The sequence below is a fragment of the Gossypium arboreum genome, chromosome 1 (assembly GCF_025698485.1).
Source record: "Gossypium arboreum isolate Shixiya-1 chromosome 1, ASM2569848v2, whole genome shotgun sequence".
NCBI classification, from domain to species: domain Eukaryota; kingdom Viridiplantae; phylum Streptophyta; class Magnoliopsida; order Malvales; family Malvaceae; genus Gossypium; species Gossypium arboreum.
In genome coordinates, this window is record NC_069070.1 from 75,643,571 (window position 1) to 75,660,726 (window position 17,156).

Consider the following 17,156-nt stretch of genomic DNA (forward strand, 5'->3'; position numbering starts at 1 on the left):
TCGAGACAATCAAATTGGTGCTCAATAAGATCTCTTATAGAGTTGAAATGGATGACCAAATTGTTGATAAGGATAATGACACTGAGTAGTGGTATCAGGATATAGCTGAGGTTTAATACTGACAATGTCGTTGTAATATTGTGTTTTTGTGTGTTTTTTTTGTTTTTCTATATAGGTCAACCACTCAAAGATTACACAACATTTTTTAACTTCAGCAAGGAAGTGGATTACCCTGACTTGCCCTCACAAGCCTTCATGATAGCTAGGAAAGCCCTTAACCTTCTTATTTTTATTTGGGCAACAAATTGGGGAAAATGTGTAATTCAAGTATAGGGGTGTACACTGAAAAATGATGTATGGTTTTTATTTTTCATTATTAAATTGCATGTTTCTTTCTTTTTAGTTTTATGCATGGTGCTTAAGCATGGTGTAAATGATAATTGGTTGACATGACATGATTGTTGTATCACCGGTACACCCCATGGCGCAGTGAAAAATGTAAATCTGGTGATCACATCCAGGGATCCATGTACGAGGAACAAATCGGGGTGAGAAGGGTATGAACAATTACCTTTAATCGTATGGAAAACCAAAGATAACTGTTGTGAAACTGATTATGCAATTGTATGTCGATTCCAAGCTACTACGAAAAGTTTCAGCCTCTACGTAATCCACCCGGTGCGACAATAAACGGTAAGAACTCTCTCAAACTTTTTCAAAAAGAAAAACTCATTGACGGCTGCTAGACCTCAAACACTATATTTCAGGTATATAAGGTTTTTACTAAGAACCCTATATTTCCTAATTCGAGAATAGTTGATTTCTTAATATGAATCAAAATTGATTATAATAATAATCGAATATAATAATTATAATTACCATAATTATAATAATATTTGACCAAAAATTTTAATTACAATAATTATAATAATATTCGATCGTAAATTATAATTATAATAACTATAATAAGGATTTCGATAAATTATGTTTAGTTAAATTTTATACAAATCAAATTCATACATATTAATTTAACCATGTTCTTATTATGTGTACAACATACTTGTACATATAATTCGTTTGATATTTAACTGCCCAATTAAATTAATTCTATAATCAATTTAATTCATGTGATAGCCAAAAAACAATACCAACTATATTTGGATTTCGTTCGTTTCAACCATAGGGTGTGACCTTGTAGGTTCTTGTAATGTTAGCAGTAATACTAGAACGATTCTAATATTACAAACAATGAGTGACATCTAGTAATGCATCATTACTACCTAAGCTACAAGAAGTCATGATTCGACATAACCTCTCTGTGATTAACCCTTCATGTATTAAATCCTTGTCATTTATATCTAGAATGGATACAAGTCATGGAATAATCACACTTGCATAGTCCATCTAATGTTTCTTGATATCCTGAGTAGACTATAATAAACAAATAAGTATGCTATCTCATATCAACTTATTCGAGTACGACCATGCATTTCTAGTCTCACTCAATCAAGTGGCCTAAAATATTGCTCCCATTATGTAGGAGGGACAAATCCTATATTGATCAACCATATCCCACTACATGGATTGTGGTATATCCAACATCAGCCTTTATAGAACAACCAGTTGCAGTGGACGTTTAACTATATCAAAATATACAACTCATAATGTTGGGATAATGATGATCTCAAGTCTGAGGATCGTATACATAGTAATCACTATGAGTAATGTTGTGACTATTACATAATAATCCAATGAACATACTCATAGCGGGTCAGTCCAATATGTTGTTCTTTAACACAGATACTCATGTATTGATTTTGACATCCCATGTCAATGACAACACTTTGTCATCAATAAACTACACATTAGTCTTAATGCATTATTGTTGTCCAAGCCACAATAATACTCGACTAAGGACCTTTTACGAATAATCATATAATTCTCAGGACATTATTAGAAAACAGTTTATTTATATACCCAAAAAAAGAAACTGTAATAATAATGGCAATGCCTTATATTAATAAATAAGGTAAAACAAGTATGTTATTACATGATTGGTCTTTGGACATACTCCAACAATGATATTATGTGATTAATTCTTTTATTTATGCAAATTTTGAATGATGTTGATAATTTCTATTCTTTGCAAGTTTAGATCACTTAGCTCAACTAGTTACATTATGTAATAAAGTAGAGATAATCACTTAGTTCAACTAGTAAGAATATGAATTTTCATCCAATTAATCCATGAACCTAAATCCTTTGACATTCACATTTACTAATATCTCCTCATGTTTGATCATCCTTTTAACTTAAGCATAACTTCCTAAGCATAACTTCTTAGGAAATTACTTAACTAGAATGATTTTGAGTTTCTAACCATCAACTTTGCATCTATCATTCTATGCACCACGATTGAGTCATCTTAAAGCAATCTCAACAAGTAACATGAATGATTTAGTGTCCTTTATAAAAAAAAAGATTCTTATTATATCACATGATAATACTTAAAAAAATTCTTATTATATCACACGATAATACCTACATCGTGATCGACCAACTATCATGTGCCATTGTTTAATATTGTCACTTGTGAAGTATAGAGAAGAGGACAGATTTAGACACTAAATTTATATTTAAGCCAAAAAATAAAATTAGATAATATATACACATTAAAGGCCAAATTAATTATTATACAAAATTTATAAATAACCACATAATAAAAAAATAATTGAATAATCATTTTATTATTTTATATAATTATATGATAAAAATTGATACCTAAATAATTATCAATATAATTTACCCTATAAAAATAATAAATTTACTAAATAAAAATTTTAAAAATAAAATAGTCAACTTATTCATAATAGAAAAGCTAACATCGAAACTTCACCCTATTCCATTGAATTCCATAGCAAGTTATATAACGTTGAATTTTTCTATTCCTAATTTATAAATAATTCATGCGTATGATATTTTATATCAAAGTAAAGAAATCATTTGATAGGCATCGGCAAAAATATTAGAGACCTATAAAGGCATCAATAATAAAATTGACACTTTTTCAAAATAAAAAACCTTGACAGAAATTAAGAAAAACAACAAAACGTCAATAAAAGAGAAACTTCAATTTATTTAAATAACTAAAATAAAAATAAAAATAAAAAAGTTCAGTGAAGGAAACATGAATTGTTACTGCATTATAAATCACAAGCAAGTTAAAAGTGAATGTTTTAATTCAATGAAACATGCATTTCATCAAATCAATCAGCAAAAATTCTATCATTTTAATAATATCTACTGAAAAACTCCAATTTAAACATAAGCTAACTTGTCAACTTAGATAGCAAACACAACACTCATTGCATGTCCAGGACACCAAAAATAAAAGATAGCCCATAAAGTACTGATTAAAACAATTGAAATTCTCCCCGCCCACGGTGTAATAATCTCGTCTAATGCCTCAACGGTTGGCCTTGGCAACCCTCTCGATTTCATCTTTCTTCTTGATCGCGTAGCTGCACAATCAATAATACCATCAACAATGATGGAAATGACACCAGAAATAAGCGAAAGAGCCATGAAGGAGACGCATAAAAGTCCTTTATTTACCTGTTCGACGATCCTTTTGCAGCATTAATAAGCTCATCGGCTAAACATTCAGCAATGGTTTTAATGTTTCTGAATGCAGACTCACGTGCTCCGGTGGTCAAGAGATAGATGGCTTGATTCACACGACGAAGAGGAGAAATATCAACAGCCTGACGCCTCACAACACCCGCAGAACCGATACGAGTAGCATCTTCACGAGGTCCACTGTTAAATCAATAGGTTAACTTCAAGTTTAACTGGTGATGCATTTGAAAGAGAAAATATGAAAGCTTAAGGTCATATAGGGTACCTGTTGATTATAGCATCGACAATGACTTGAATTGGGTTCTGATCAGTCAGGAGATAAATAATTTCCATGGCATGCTTCACAATCCTAACTGCCATAAGTTTCTTCCCATTGTTTCGGCCATGCATCATCAGTGAGTTCGTAAGCCTCTCAACAATTGGGCATTGAGCTTTCCGGAAACGCTTCACTGAGTACCTTCCAGCAGTGTGCGGCACATAGGTTGCGTGCTTCGAAGCTTGGACACCAATGTAGTCACTCAAAGAGATATCAGTAACCTAAAACCAAATAATCTTCGGGGTCAAGTACCATTGCAAACAAGAATTACAATTATCAAAAGGAACAGCAAATTGAGGAACCAAATTCTTTCCAATCAATAGTTGTAGACATTGAACCCAATTCATTAACCACAATTTATAAGCCCTAATTTTAAAACCATAAACACCAACTCAAAATCTATAATTCATAAGCCAGAATTCATTAACTCAAATTCATATTCACACTCAGAATGACAACCTAATACTTCGCAGCTTATCACTTATCAAGTTAAACTAAGCTACGAGACAAACAATTGCTCAGAGAAATTACAATAGAAGAACAGGAATAAATACAAATTCATAGGAGAACATAAACTACAACTTTGAATTAACATAAACAGCAAAAAAAACAATAAGGAAGCTCGAATTGAGATTAAAATAGTAGCTAAATAAAATAAGCATTGATATTCCAAAAAAAAATCATTATAATGCCAGAAATATATAGACAAGTTAAAAAAATAAATCCAAAGAGATGGATACAGTGATGAAAAGATAACTATTCTCTTCACTAAATCCAGTTACCAAAAGACCAAAAGAAGTTCAGCAGATAAGCTAGCAGGAAGCAGTATAAAGATAAAATGAGACATTTCATACAAGAACCAAGAAACATGGAGGCAAAAGAAAGAAAAATCAGATCTAAGCAAAGAAATACCTGGACATCCTCAAAAGACCAGCGATTGAAAAGCTTGACTTCGTAGTTAGGTTGGGTCGGGTCTTTGCTGGTCTCGGTGGCTGCCACGGCCATTGCCATACCTGCGAAAATAAAAACAACAATGAATTTTGAAGAAAGAGAGAATCAAAGTTAGTATTAGGAGAGAAATTAGAGCTAAAAGAAATACCTCAGATTGAATAGATAGAAAGAGGGAGCGGCGACCGAAGACTGAATAGTGCGGCTTTCACTGGTAGCGGTAGCTCGGAGATGAGGAAATTAAACAACCCTAATTAACAATTGTTATATATGAAACATCGTCCCGAGTTAGGGTTTTATTGTAAGGGATCAAATTTTGGGGCTTTTAGTGGATGGGTTTTGAGAAAAAAGAACGGCCCAATTATTCTTCAACTACCCCAATAACTCATTTTTAATATATAATTCAATGATTTTATGAGTAAAATAAAACCATTTTTTTAAAATTACATTATTTATATTAATTATGTTATAAAATAAAAATTATATTAATTATATATGTTAAATAATATTTATATATTTATATTAAATCACTAATTCAATAACAATTAAATTTATTACCCAAAACCTAAAAACAACTTACCCAACTAAATAACCCAACCCAAAATATAAAATTTTAAAACTATATTTAATACAATATAATATTTATTATATTTACTTGTGTTTTTAATATAAATATTTTTAATTTATTTTTAATGGGTTAGAAAAATTTTATTTTAATGTTTTTCAGTGCAATTAGGGATTATATTTTCTAAAAAATATTTTTAAATAAAAAGCTTATCAAAATAAATTAAATATTGGTGGACGGATTGGGTCCGAGATTACCTTTCTTAAATTGGATTAGACTTGGACAAAAAAATGAGTCCATTTTTTGAGTTGAACCTCGACTTGAAAATTTAATCTAAATGCTCTATATAGATCCGACCTAACTCGGCCAATAAACACCTTTAATCAAAACAATTAATAAGACAAATTAATTATAGATTTATTAATATTTAAAGGTGAAAGAGGATATACAAAGCAATATTAATACATGAAGTTTTTTATTAGGCTACTTATTTAGGTTAGGCTTTATAATAATAATAATAACAATAACAATAATAAGAGTATTATTCTCGTGTTCAAAATTTTTAGAGTTTAGTCATGAAAGCGTACTGGTATTATTATGTAGTTTACGGGTTTGTTTAGCTGTGCTTCCAAAAAGCACTTTTCACTCAAAAAGTACTTTTGACTTTAAAGCACTACTAAACAAACACCATTTGAGTGACTTTTTTAATGTTTAAAAAAGTCATTTTCCTCCGTTGAAAAAGTTGAAAATTTTAGCTTTTTCTAAGCTAAAAGTGCTTTTGGCTAGCTAATTACTTTTTTATCCTCCATTTTTCACGGTATAGGGACAATTTCCTCTTCATTTTTCTTCTAGAGAATCTCTCTGGTTCTCCTCTTTTATTTCCTTCCTGTAACAGCTCGTTTTCAGTGGTGTCAAAAACAGTGGTTACAGGACCACAAATCTGATGAGTGAATAATTATTTTAATATTTATTATAACTCTACGAGATTATATTAAGGTCGTATTAAAATTTCGTTAGGAAATTTTGATGTTTAAATGGTTAATTAGGTAAAAATGACTAAATTGTAAAAGATATAAAAGTTGAGTTCTATAAGTTAAAAGGGCTAAATGGCTATGGAAATGAAAGTTAATGGACTTGAATGGTAAATATACCATTTAAGGTGTTAGTGGATGTGCATGGACAGGGTTTGAATGAAATTTTAATAGTTTTTAAAGATTAAAATGATAATTGAATAATTAAAAGAAAAATTAAGTAAAGAAAGATGGAACAAAGTTATCATCTTTCTCATTTCATTTTTTCTAGACCGAAATTCACCATTAAAGAGGGGGAGAGCTTCAGTTTTGATTTCTTCTTGCATGGTATGCATCCAAGCCCCGTTTTTAATTATTTTTATGTTTTTGAGTTCATTTTAGCTTAATCTAGCTAGCCTGGGGGTTATTTTGCAAAACTGTCAAAGGTTGAGGGACTTGCCACGGATTTTTTAGATGTGTTTTGATGTTAGTTGATAGATTATTAATCTTTGTTGAAAAATAAACAAGTTTGTTAAATGATTTTTGATGAATTTTGGAATTAGGGATTAAATTATTAAAGGTGTAAATCTATAGGTTTTATTGTAAATTTTTTATAACTATGAGTTGCTTTAAGGTCCCTTGCAACATGGGTTAAGTTGAATTTAGGTTAAAATGGTTAGATTTTAAGTTATGATCTTAAGGACTAAATTGTGAAAAGTTAAAATGTTAGGAGCAAATTTTGAATTTTGCATAAATATGAGTTATGGATTAAATTGAACTCTAGAAGTACTTGATTAATTGAAATTATCCATTTAGATTAAGGTAAACCACAATCGAACCTAAATTGAGGAAAAGCTAAAGCTTCGGATTAGTTCGATATCGCTACTACGCCCTTAACTATCGAGGTAAGTTCGTATGAATTGTAATCATTTTAATGTTAGCTAAATTGAATACTTACTATTTGTTTTAATATAAATGAATCAATATATGAATGTATTCATGTTATGATGAATTGACGGATATCAAGTCCTGGTTGAACCTTAAGAATTCTTAGGATACAAATGACATATCATTAGGGATTTCATGTTTCGGGTGCTATGAATGAGGTCTTACATTTGTTTCGGATTCTCCACAGCTCGTGTGAGCAGCATCGTGTAGCTTATATTCTGACCTACAGCTCGTGTGAGCAAGCCCATTCTACAGCTCGTGTGAGCAAGCCCATTTTACAGCTCGTGTGAGTATTGATGTAAAGGGAAGGTTACGATTATATGTAAAGGCACACTATGTGTGAGCTTTCCTGAGTATCCAATGTAATTCTAGATGGTTCAACGGGTAAGAAAATAAAATGAAATAGTAAGTATGTAAATGGACTGAATCATGATTTATGATCAGGAATTATGAGCTAAATGATTTACCTATGGAAATTTACATATCTTATATTTGATTTCATTTGTATCATGGACAAGTATACTAACTTGTGAGTTGGTGATGTTGTATAGGCTTAAACTAAACTTATGGCATTGGTGATGATTTATGTTTAATCTTTGAATTGTATAAATGACATGGTAAGTTATGTTTTAAGATTATACGAGCTTACTAAGCACTCGTTGCTTACATAGTTATTTTCCTTTGTTTTATTGATCATTGGAAGCTCGATTTGGTTGGAAGCTTGTTGGAGACCTATCACACTATCCAGCAAATATTTCGGTAGTTTTTGAATATTTTGGCCAAGGTTAATAATAACATGTATAGGTTTTTTTATAATGATATTTAATGAATGTATTAATGTAAGTTTTGGTAAGTTTAAGCCTTGAAGTTATGTTTGAGTTGGTGAACTATAATCCCTTACTAAATCATGTCATTTTAGTAACTTCTAAGTACATGTATATAAGGTTCTTTTGGTATGTTTGTAATGGCTTGATAATGGTCATTTGTGATATGTTTTGGTAGGTAATTGAACTAGGTTATAGTGCTTGAAATAAGGCAATGTTGACTTGTTTTGGTATGAAAGGTTTTGGTATAATTGTGTTGCCTTTGAATGGGTTGTTTGAAATGACATGATTATGTGTATTTGAATGATGTTTTAGTCCCTTGAAAGTATGCATAAATGGGTTGGATGATTATGCATGAATTGGGTATGAAATGGTTTGCTTTTAGGTAAATTTTGGGTTCACATGGCCGTGTGAGACACATGGTCTAGCGACAGGCCGTGTGTCATCTGAGAATTTCTTAAAGTTTAAGTCAATGAGTTAAACGACCTAGCACACGGTCTAGCATACGGGCGTGTGTGACAGCTCGGAGAGTTACATGACCTAGCACACGACCTGACACACGGGCATGTGGGGCTACTTAGTGAGTTACACGAGTGAGGACACGGGCTAGGACACAGTCGTGCGTCCCTTGTTCAAAAGTTACACGGCTTGGGGTGATGTCACAGGACCATGTGACCTTTGTTTTCCAATTTTTGCATATTTTTCTTAAACTTTTCATGTTGTTTCAAATTAGTCTCAAATTTCTTCAAAGCTATTTTTAAGGCCCCAAAGGCTCGATTTAGGGACAAAATGCATGCGATTGAATGAATTATAATATGTTCAATTTATTTAAATATTATGATGTTAAATGTTTTTTATTGTACGGTAATGTTCTGTAACCCTAATCCAGCGATAGAAACGGGTTAAGGGTTACTTCCATTCTTCTATTTTTTCAAGGTCTTTAAGGTTTAGGGTACTTTCACTCACTCTCTTTCTTTCTACTCCCCTAATCACATCTTCTCATTTTAACTCATTTAATTTTTTCGTTTTTCCCTATTTTAGGTTAAGCTATTTTTGGTTCCCCATTTCCTTCTACCTGTAACCTCTCAAATCCGACCTAGATGTTACAACCGAATCGTGAAGGCCACATTGGATACTTTAGTGTCGACCCTACTCAGACGACAATTTAAAACCTTCAAGTACTCTCTTTTATAAAATTGTGCTTTCTATTATTAACTTTGGAAAACATCCCTTTACTTAGTCCAACTATACTTTCGTCAAATTAGCGAATTAGGTAAATTTTTATTAAACCTAATTGTCGACATTGCTTTTGAAAAATTATTTTGAATACCTCCTTAGTAGCGAAAAAATATCATTACTAGTCAAATTATTAACTTAGCCATGTGTCATGCATAGTCCAATTTTAATATACAAGATTCGTAAAACTAATCCAAGTATGAGTGTCATGCATGCATGGTAATTCCTAAAACACAAATAGTCCCAAACCATAGTTTTAAATAACTTACAATCCAAATACTGAATAATAATAAAAATAATGAGAAAATAAACCAAAAATAAAATTAAAGTAAAATAATATGACGAAATTGAGTCTGAAGTCCGTTGTACGTCCGCATGCTAATTCTGATCCTAAAGTTCATTCATTACTTGATAAGTTAAGGTAATGGGGTGAGCTTAACAAGCTCAGTGTGAGACTGAACAAACATGCATTAAGCTTTCATTCAAGCAATTTCATAGAGATACCCATAGCACATTCAAACATTATTAATAACAATTTAAATGCACATGATCGTGACAAATGCACATGTGAGATCCTACCCATACCATCCGCTACACACCACAAGTTCCCCAGAACCCATTTGCCAAACTCCAACAATTGCGAGCATAACTCGATGTGGTAAAACTACCAATAATTAATAATGCAGAAAATCTGTCGAATATTCAATAGTGCGATACAATTGCCAAAAACATATAATATGTGATAAAATTGCCAATCCCCTTAGTAATCCAAATGTAGTGCACTAACTACGAATATATTCAGACGTAATATGCCACCGATACTCCACAGAACTCCTCTATCAATTACAAAATATCCCAACCCAATGCATATGCAATATGTCACACAAACTCATACATCTTCATATTTCAATACTTTTCATATTTATTTGACACGTTCAACATGTCCTCAATAATCATATACTTTCAGTAAAAGGAAACAGTGTTCCAACTTTCAAATTACCATTAAGATGGTATCCATCAATATAATTCAATTTCACATACTTTACAAATTTCATTGTGCATAAATAGCAACCTCATGAATATACATCATAGCAAATATTTAATACATTTAAATCATGCATAAACCTAATATCTCAATAAGTCATACCTGTAACGCCCCGTACCCGAGACCATTGTCGGAGTCGAACACGAGGTGTTAATAGACTTAATTCATTACTTAAACAGCTCATACAATTCATTTTAAAATTTCCAGACAAGCTGGCTAACTGCATCACAGTCGCTTTAAAAATCATATCTCGAGTTACAAAACTCAAAATCCAATTTCGTAAATTTTTCCTGAAACTAGACTCATATATCTATCTACTAATTTTTTTCTAGAATTTTTGGTTGGGCCAATTAGTACAGTTTATTAGTTAAAGTCTCCCCTGTTTTAGGGTTCGACTACTCTGACCTCTGTGTATTACGAATCAGATATCTCCATCTACAGAGCTTCAATGACTATGAAGTTTGTCTCTAATAAAACTATACTCAATAAGGAATCTGTACATATAAAGCATGACTTCTAATTATCTTTTTAAAATTTATGGTGAATTTACAAAGTCAGAACAGGGGATCTAGAAATCGCTCTGGCCCTGTTTCACAAAAATTTAAACATCTCATAAAATATAACTCATATACCTGTTTTATTCCATCCATATGAAAATAGACTCATAATTCTTCAATTCCATATATTATTCATCATCTAATTGTATCTTTACTATTTTTAGTGATTTTTCAAACTCACGTCACTGCTGCTGTCTAAATCTATTTTATGGTAAATTTTACCTATTTCATGGTTTCCATGGATTAGCTAGCAATTTAGCATACATAACACCAAATATGATCATGATTAGCCATTCCAATGGCTAATCATTACCAAGCATTTCCATACCACTCAATAACCATATCATAAGACCATATATACAAAATGATTATAATGCTATACATGCCATACTCAAAATATACAAGCCATTATGCCAAGATGGTATCGGATAGTGTGAGCGAGCCTCCGACCGTTCCCGATTTCCGAGCTGGCTTGTCAAAACTACAAGGAATGAAAAGGAGGGAGTAAGCATAAATGCTTAGTAAGCTCACATGCAAATAGCAAGTAACATAACTATATAAGCAAACATAAAACATCATTTGCATAATCATCACCGAGACATTCATACCACATTTTCATTTATCATCTTACCATATTGTTGTTATATCGAGTTTTCAACCCGAGGGTTAAGTACATACCTGTTCAAAGTATCCATTTCACAACACTTACCAATACGTCCCTTTCCTCTTGAGTATTCCTCCATTTGAGTAGAACTTTACCCGTTGAACACATCGAAATATAATTCGGATACATGGAAAGTTTGCACATAAGTGCCACATATGTAGCCAAGCTACCATGTAACCCGCCCATAAGTGAACTTGGACTCAACTCAACGAGCTCGGGCGTTCGCATCCATAAGTGAACTCGGACTCAACTCAACGAGCTCGGATGCCTAGTTACATCTCTCGAACTCGGACTCAACTGAACGAGTTCGACATTCGCATCCATAAGTGAACTCGGACTCAACTCAACGAGTTCGGATGCTCAACCATCCTAGTGACATGTCACTTGTATCCTAATCTATTCCTAAGGTTCAAACGGGATTTTTTTCCTCGATCTCACATCTTTGCCATCTTCCACGGAATATCGGAACCGATACTCGGTGATAGTTCATACTCATCAAGTAATTCACATAATTACATATTATTCAACAATAACCACAAAACATAACGTTTCATGATAATAATAAGCATCATATCATATAAACAACATTAAATTCCTTAAAACAACAATTATGTTACTACATTTACACATGAACTTACCTCGTATGCGAAAATGGCTACTTTTACCATTTAGTCCACAACTTGGTATTTTCCCCATTTTAGCCCAATTTCAGTTTTCCTTGCTCTATCATTTAAAATATAGTCTAATTAGGACTCACGTTATTCAAATTGACCCAAAATCATATTTTGGAAAAATTACAATTTTGCCCCTAAACTTTTGCATATTTACACTTTTGCCCCAAAGCTCGTAAATTAAACTTCAGCCTATTTTCTTATGTTTTATGACATGCTGATAATTTTTCCTTCTATGGCAACATCAAATTCTCACTCTAACATGTACTTATGACTATTAGGTATTTTTCTTGATTAAGCCCTTTTGCTCGTTTTCACTTAAAACCGAGTAGCACAAGTTGTCTAACATAATTTAAAACCTCATATTCTATCATAAAACACCAAAATACACAAATTTCACCTATGGGTATTTTTCCAAATATAAACCCTAGGTTAAATTATTGCTAGCATAAGCTAAATCGAGCAACCGGGAGTCCAAAAACGTAAAAATCATTAAAAACGAGGCTAGAACGGACTTACAATCGAGCTTGGAAGCTTGAAAAACCCTAGCCATGGTTTCTCCTTGCTATATTCGGCCATGGGGTTGAAGATGAGCAAAATTGGCTTTTAATTTTATATTTTAATTCATTTTACCCCTAAATGACCAAAATGCCCTTACTACTAAACTTTCCAAAAATTCCTTCCATGTCCTAATTTTGTCGATGAACTCAAAATTGGTCAAATTGCTATTTAAGACCTCCTCATTAATATTCCAAAACAATTTCATACTAGAAACTTCTAGAATGCAAGTTTTGCAATTTATTCGATTTAGTCCCTAATTTCAATTTAAGCACTTTATGCATAAAATTTCTTCACGAAATTTTCACACAATCATGCAATCATATCATAGACCTTAAAATAATCATAAAATAATTATTTCTATCTCAGATTTTGTGGTCACGAAACTACTATTCCGACTAGGCCCAAAATCAGGATATTACAATACCATTCAATCAAATGTTCTCATATCACTTAATACAATTATGAATAAAAATCTCAATCACACATTCATACTGTCAAATTAGAAATTTTACCAACACATCAATCTTTTAAGGCTCGAAACGTACCTAACTTGGCCACTCACAAAACTAATATTTTGGCTATTAAGTCAATCTAATCAACAAGCTAATTTATCAAATATACCATGACATTTATCATTATCAAACAAATTTACGAGTTTAGGACCTACATCTTATTTCTCGCTTTCTCGTAGCAGACTAGCAAATTTTCCAATTTTCCTTAATAAATTCTTACACGAACCTAAACCAAAATTTAGTATAAATTCAATCAATTTACCTTCAAACCAGCCCCCAAGTACACACTTATGGGTTCAAACCAATCGTTGAAATTATAACTATTTTACGAATTCAAACTAGTTAAATTTCTTACACTGTTTTGATGTGAATTGTATGTGTGATTGTTCTTCGGCTTTACAGTTAATTTAGGACATTCGAGTCAGCACCTAATTTAATAATATACTAGAAACCCAATAGATAATAATGATTAAATTCCTTTATCTAATCAGTCCATAACCTTTACCAAGCAACTATTCCGAAACAACAAACTAGTTTACACTTAATTGCATTTACACTTCCCAATTTGTGAGTTCCGATTGGCCAATCGATCAAGAATATTTTTCCCTAATTGACATAGGTTTAAAGGCTGATTAGAAGGGTTCAAGCACTCAAATTAAGGTTGAAATTAAATGGGCAAGATTCAAGAAACAAAACAACTCCCTTTTCTACATATTTGCGCACGCGCCACCACCCATTGTGGTTAAAATTAGGGTTGAATTTTAAAACAATTTGAGATCTAATTAAAAGATGGAAAAAACCTTTAAATACATTAAAAATTCCCCAAATTCCATATCTGGAAATTTAGGTTTTTAAATTGCAAGATTACTCAAGAAATTAAAAGAAAAATAGATCTTACACAAGTTAATGGAGATAGACGATAATGGCACCTTCTTGGCAAGGTTGGAGTTGATCTTGGAGATTTAATATTTCAGTTTTAGGGCTGTTCTAATTGAAGAAAAATGGCAGCAAAGTAGGGATGAAGATGATGCCTAATCTTGAAGATAAAAGAAAGAAAAATCAAGAGTGAATGGTGGCGATAGGTATGACGGCAACAACGGTGGGAGAAGGAGAAAAAAAAGAAAAAGGATAAGAGAGTGAGAGGAGGTTAGGGACGGCTAAAGTAGGAGAAAATAGAGTTAGAGGCTAATTTATTTTGAGTAAAAGTTGTATTTATAATTAGGTTTACTAGGATTGGACGGCAACACATTAAATAAACAAGGGAATTTTGCAAAACTTAATTTATTCTACAAAAGATGGAACTTGAACTTGGGACCCTTAACTAAATTTCATGCTTCCACATTTAATAACTAACCATTAGACAAATTACTTATTTTTGATATATTTCTACATTTTTATTAAGCTAAATTTTGGGATGTTAAGCATTGGATGGCAACATATTAAAAAAAATAAGGGAATTTTGCAAGAGATGGAACTTAAACTTGGACCCCATCTAACTTTCATGCTTCCACCATTAATAACTAACCATTAGAAAAATTCCTTATTTTTGATATATTTCTACATTTTTATTAAGCTAAATTTTGGGATGTTAAGCCTTAGATGGCAACATATTAAAAAATCAAGAGAATTTTGCAAGAGATGAAACTTGAACTTGAGACCTTCAACTAAGGTTCATGTTTCCATCTTTAATAACTAATCATTAGGCCAATTCCTTATTTTTGATACATTCCTACATTTTTATTTAGCTAAATTTTGGGATGTTAAAGCTATTTTTGGTTCCCCATTTCCTTCCACCGGTGAGCTTCTCTCTTCTACACCCATTTTTTCCTTATTTTCATGTTTCATCATCGATTTGGCTGTAAACCCATCTTTAATTATGCTTAGTTTTAATTGTTTCTTGCTCTCTTTTTTTCGCTTCACACACTGGCAAACAATGATCAAAATGACTAGAATTGATGTGCACAAACTAATTTCTTTTTGTATACCAAGTTTACTTTTTAGAAATAAGTTGTTTTGGTTGCTTATATCTCTGACAAAATGCATAGGATTTTAAATTTGTTAATTCTAGATTCTCAAACTGCATACACCACATAATAAGATCTTAGTTTAGTTGAAATGATTTGAGAGCTTTTATAGCTTTTTAAAATTGTTTGATCATCACAGTTACTTATGCTAGTCTTTTCTCCCTCGTAGACTTGTAGATATAAAAGCTCAGGAGTCAAATGCTCTTTTAAGTTAGATACTTATATTAAATGCTTTTTTAAGTTAGATCCTTAGTGTAAAAAAGAAAACATCAGTATTGCTGAATATGAAGTTGTCGGCTTGCAGCAATGCTGCAAAGAAGTTAGAAACATAATGAAAAACATATTAGGCTACTGTCATTAGACATATATATCTCTGTGTTTGACATTCATGTCGGATGTATATTGGATATGAATACTGGAATATGATTCTTTAAGAACCCTTCAAAAAGAAAGAAAGAAAAACTAACATACCCTATCCAACATTAGCACCTAAATTTGAGAAAATTTTATGTGAAACTATGCTTTGGGGAGATTCATTCCATTCAACTTGCTATTTCCTTAATGCTATTAGAACCAGAACACAACTTACAAATTTACTGTCGTAGACATAGTTGTGGTATCCCCTTACCCTATCCAACATTAGCACCTAAATTTGAGAAAATTTTATGTGAAACTATGCTTTGGGGAGATTCATTCCATTCAACTTGCTATTTCCTTAATGCTATTAGAACCAGAACACAACTTACAAATTTACTGTCGTAGACATAGTTGTGGTATCCCCTTGTTTTGAACAATCAAAAGGCTAATAATATATTGATAGTGTCAGAAATTTTAGCTTAAGAAAGATGGTACTATTTGGTGAAGGCTGGAACTAAACTGATGCAAGCATGATGGAGCAACATATGATTAATGGCTATAATACATGCATCTCAGACACAATTCTTGATCCAAGTGTGTGTTTTTTAGTCTCAAATACTTCTTCTTGTAATTTGTTTCTCACGTTAAGAAGGCTTAACAGTCAGGATTTGCTGCTCCTTCCAGTTAAGTTTTAAAAGAAATGTTTTTCACTAATTCTCATGCTCATCATTTATCAGTTTGTCTACGTTTGAAGAAATCAAATTCGACGCCTAAAAATTTTAGAGAAAAAAAATTAAATATACCCTTGTCTAACACAAACACCGAGTCCGAGTATCTTATAATCATTGCTACACCAAGTGGAAGTTCTTAGCACTAAGCCTGGATTGAAAAGAAAGATCCTACAAAGTAAGTTTTAGCTCCTCATCAAAAACCAGTTTCAGGGCTGAACTAACAGGAAACGACCTAGACCCTAACTTAAGGATCAATCCATGGTTTTTGCCTTAACACTTTTAGTAGAACCCTCATTTCTTATTTAATCAATGGGTTTTGCCTTTTTACCTTCAGGTTATTTTTTTTTTTTTGGTTATGTTATAACTTTGGTGAGTTGTTTGGGCTCTTCACAGAATTGGAATTGCTCATAATTCATTTATGCTTCCTGCAGAAATTGGAATTTAGTGATTCACAGTGTAGGTTAAGACGGAAATGGAGGATAGTTGAAAATTTTTTAGTCTAGCGTATAGAGATATCTACTATGTGGCTAAACAACAATGCTAAATTA

At 32.0% G+C, this 17,156-nt stretch overlaps 1 protein-coding gene across 1 annotated transcript; it reads right to left on the minus strand.

Moving 5' to 3' along the window:
- Positions 1-3,234: 3,234 nt before the first annotated feature.
- On the minus strand, positions 3,235-5,266 carry LOC108461634 (40S ribosomal protein S5). Its single transcript, XM_017761538.2, has 5 exons — positions 5,055-5,266; positions 4,868-4,968; positions 3,905-4,176; positions 3,616-3,819; positions 3,235-3,521 (listed from the first exon to the last, which is right to left on the minus strand). Exons 2-5 carry the CDS (start codon positions 4,964-4,966, stop codon positions 3,467-3,469), a joined length of 630 nt encoding a protein of 209 aa, XP_017617027.1. The 5' UTR covers positions 4,967-4,968; positions 5,055-5,266; the 3' UTR covers positions 3,235-3,466.
- Between the last annotated feature and the right edge of the window lie 11,890 nt (positions 5,267-17,156).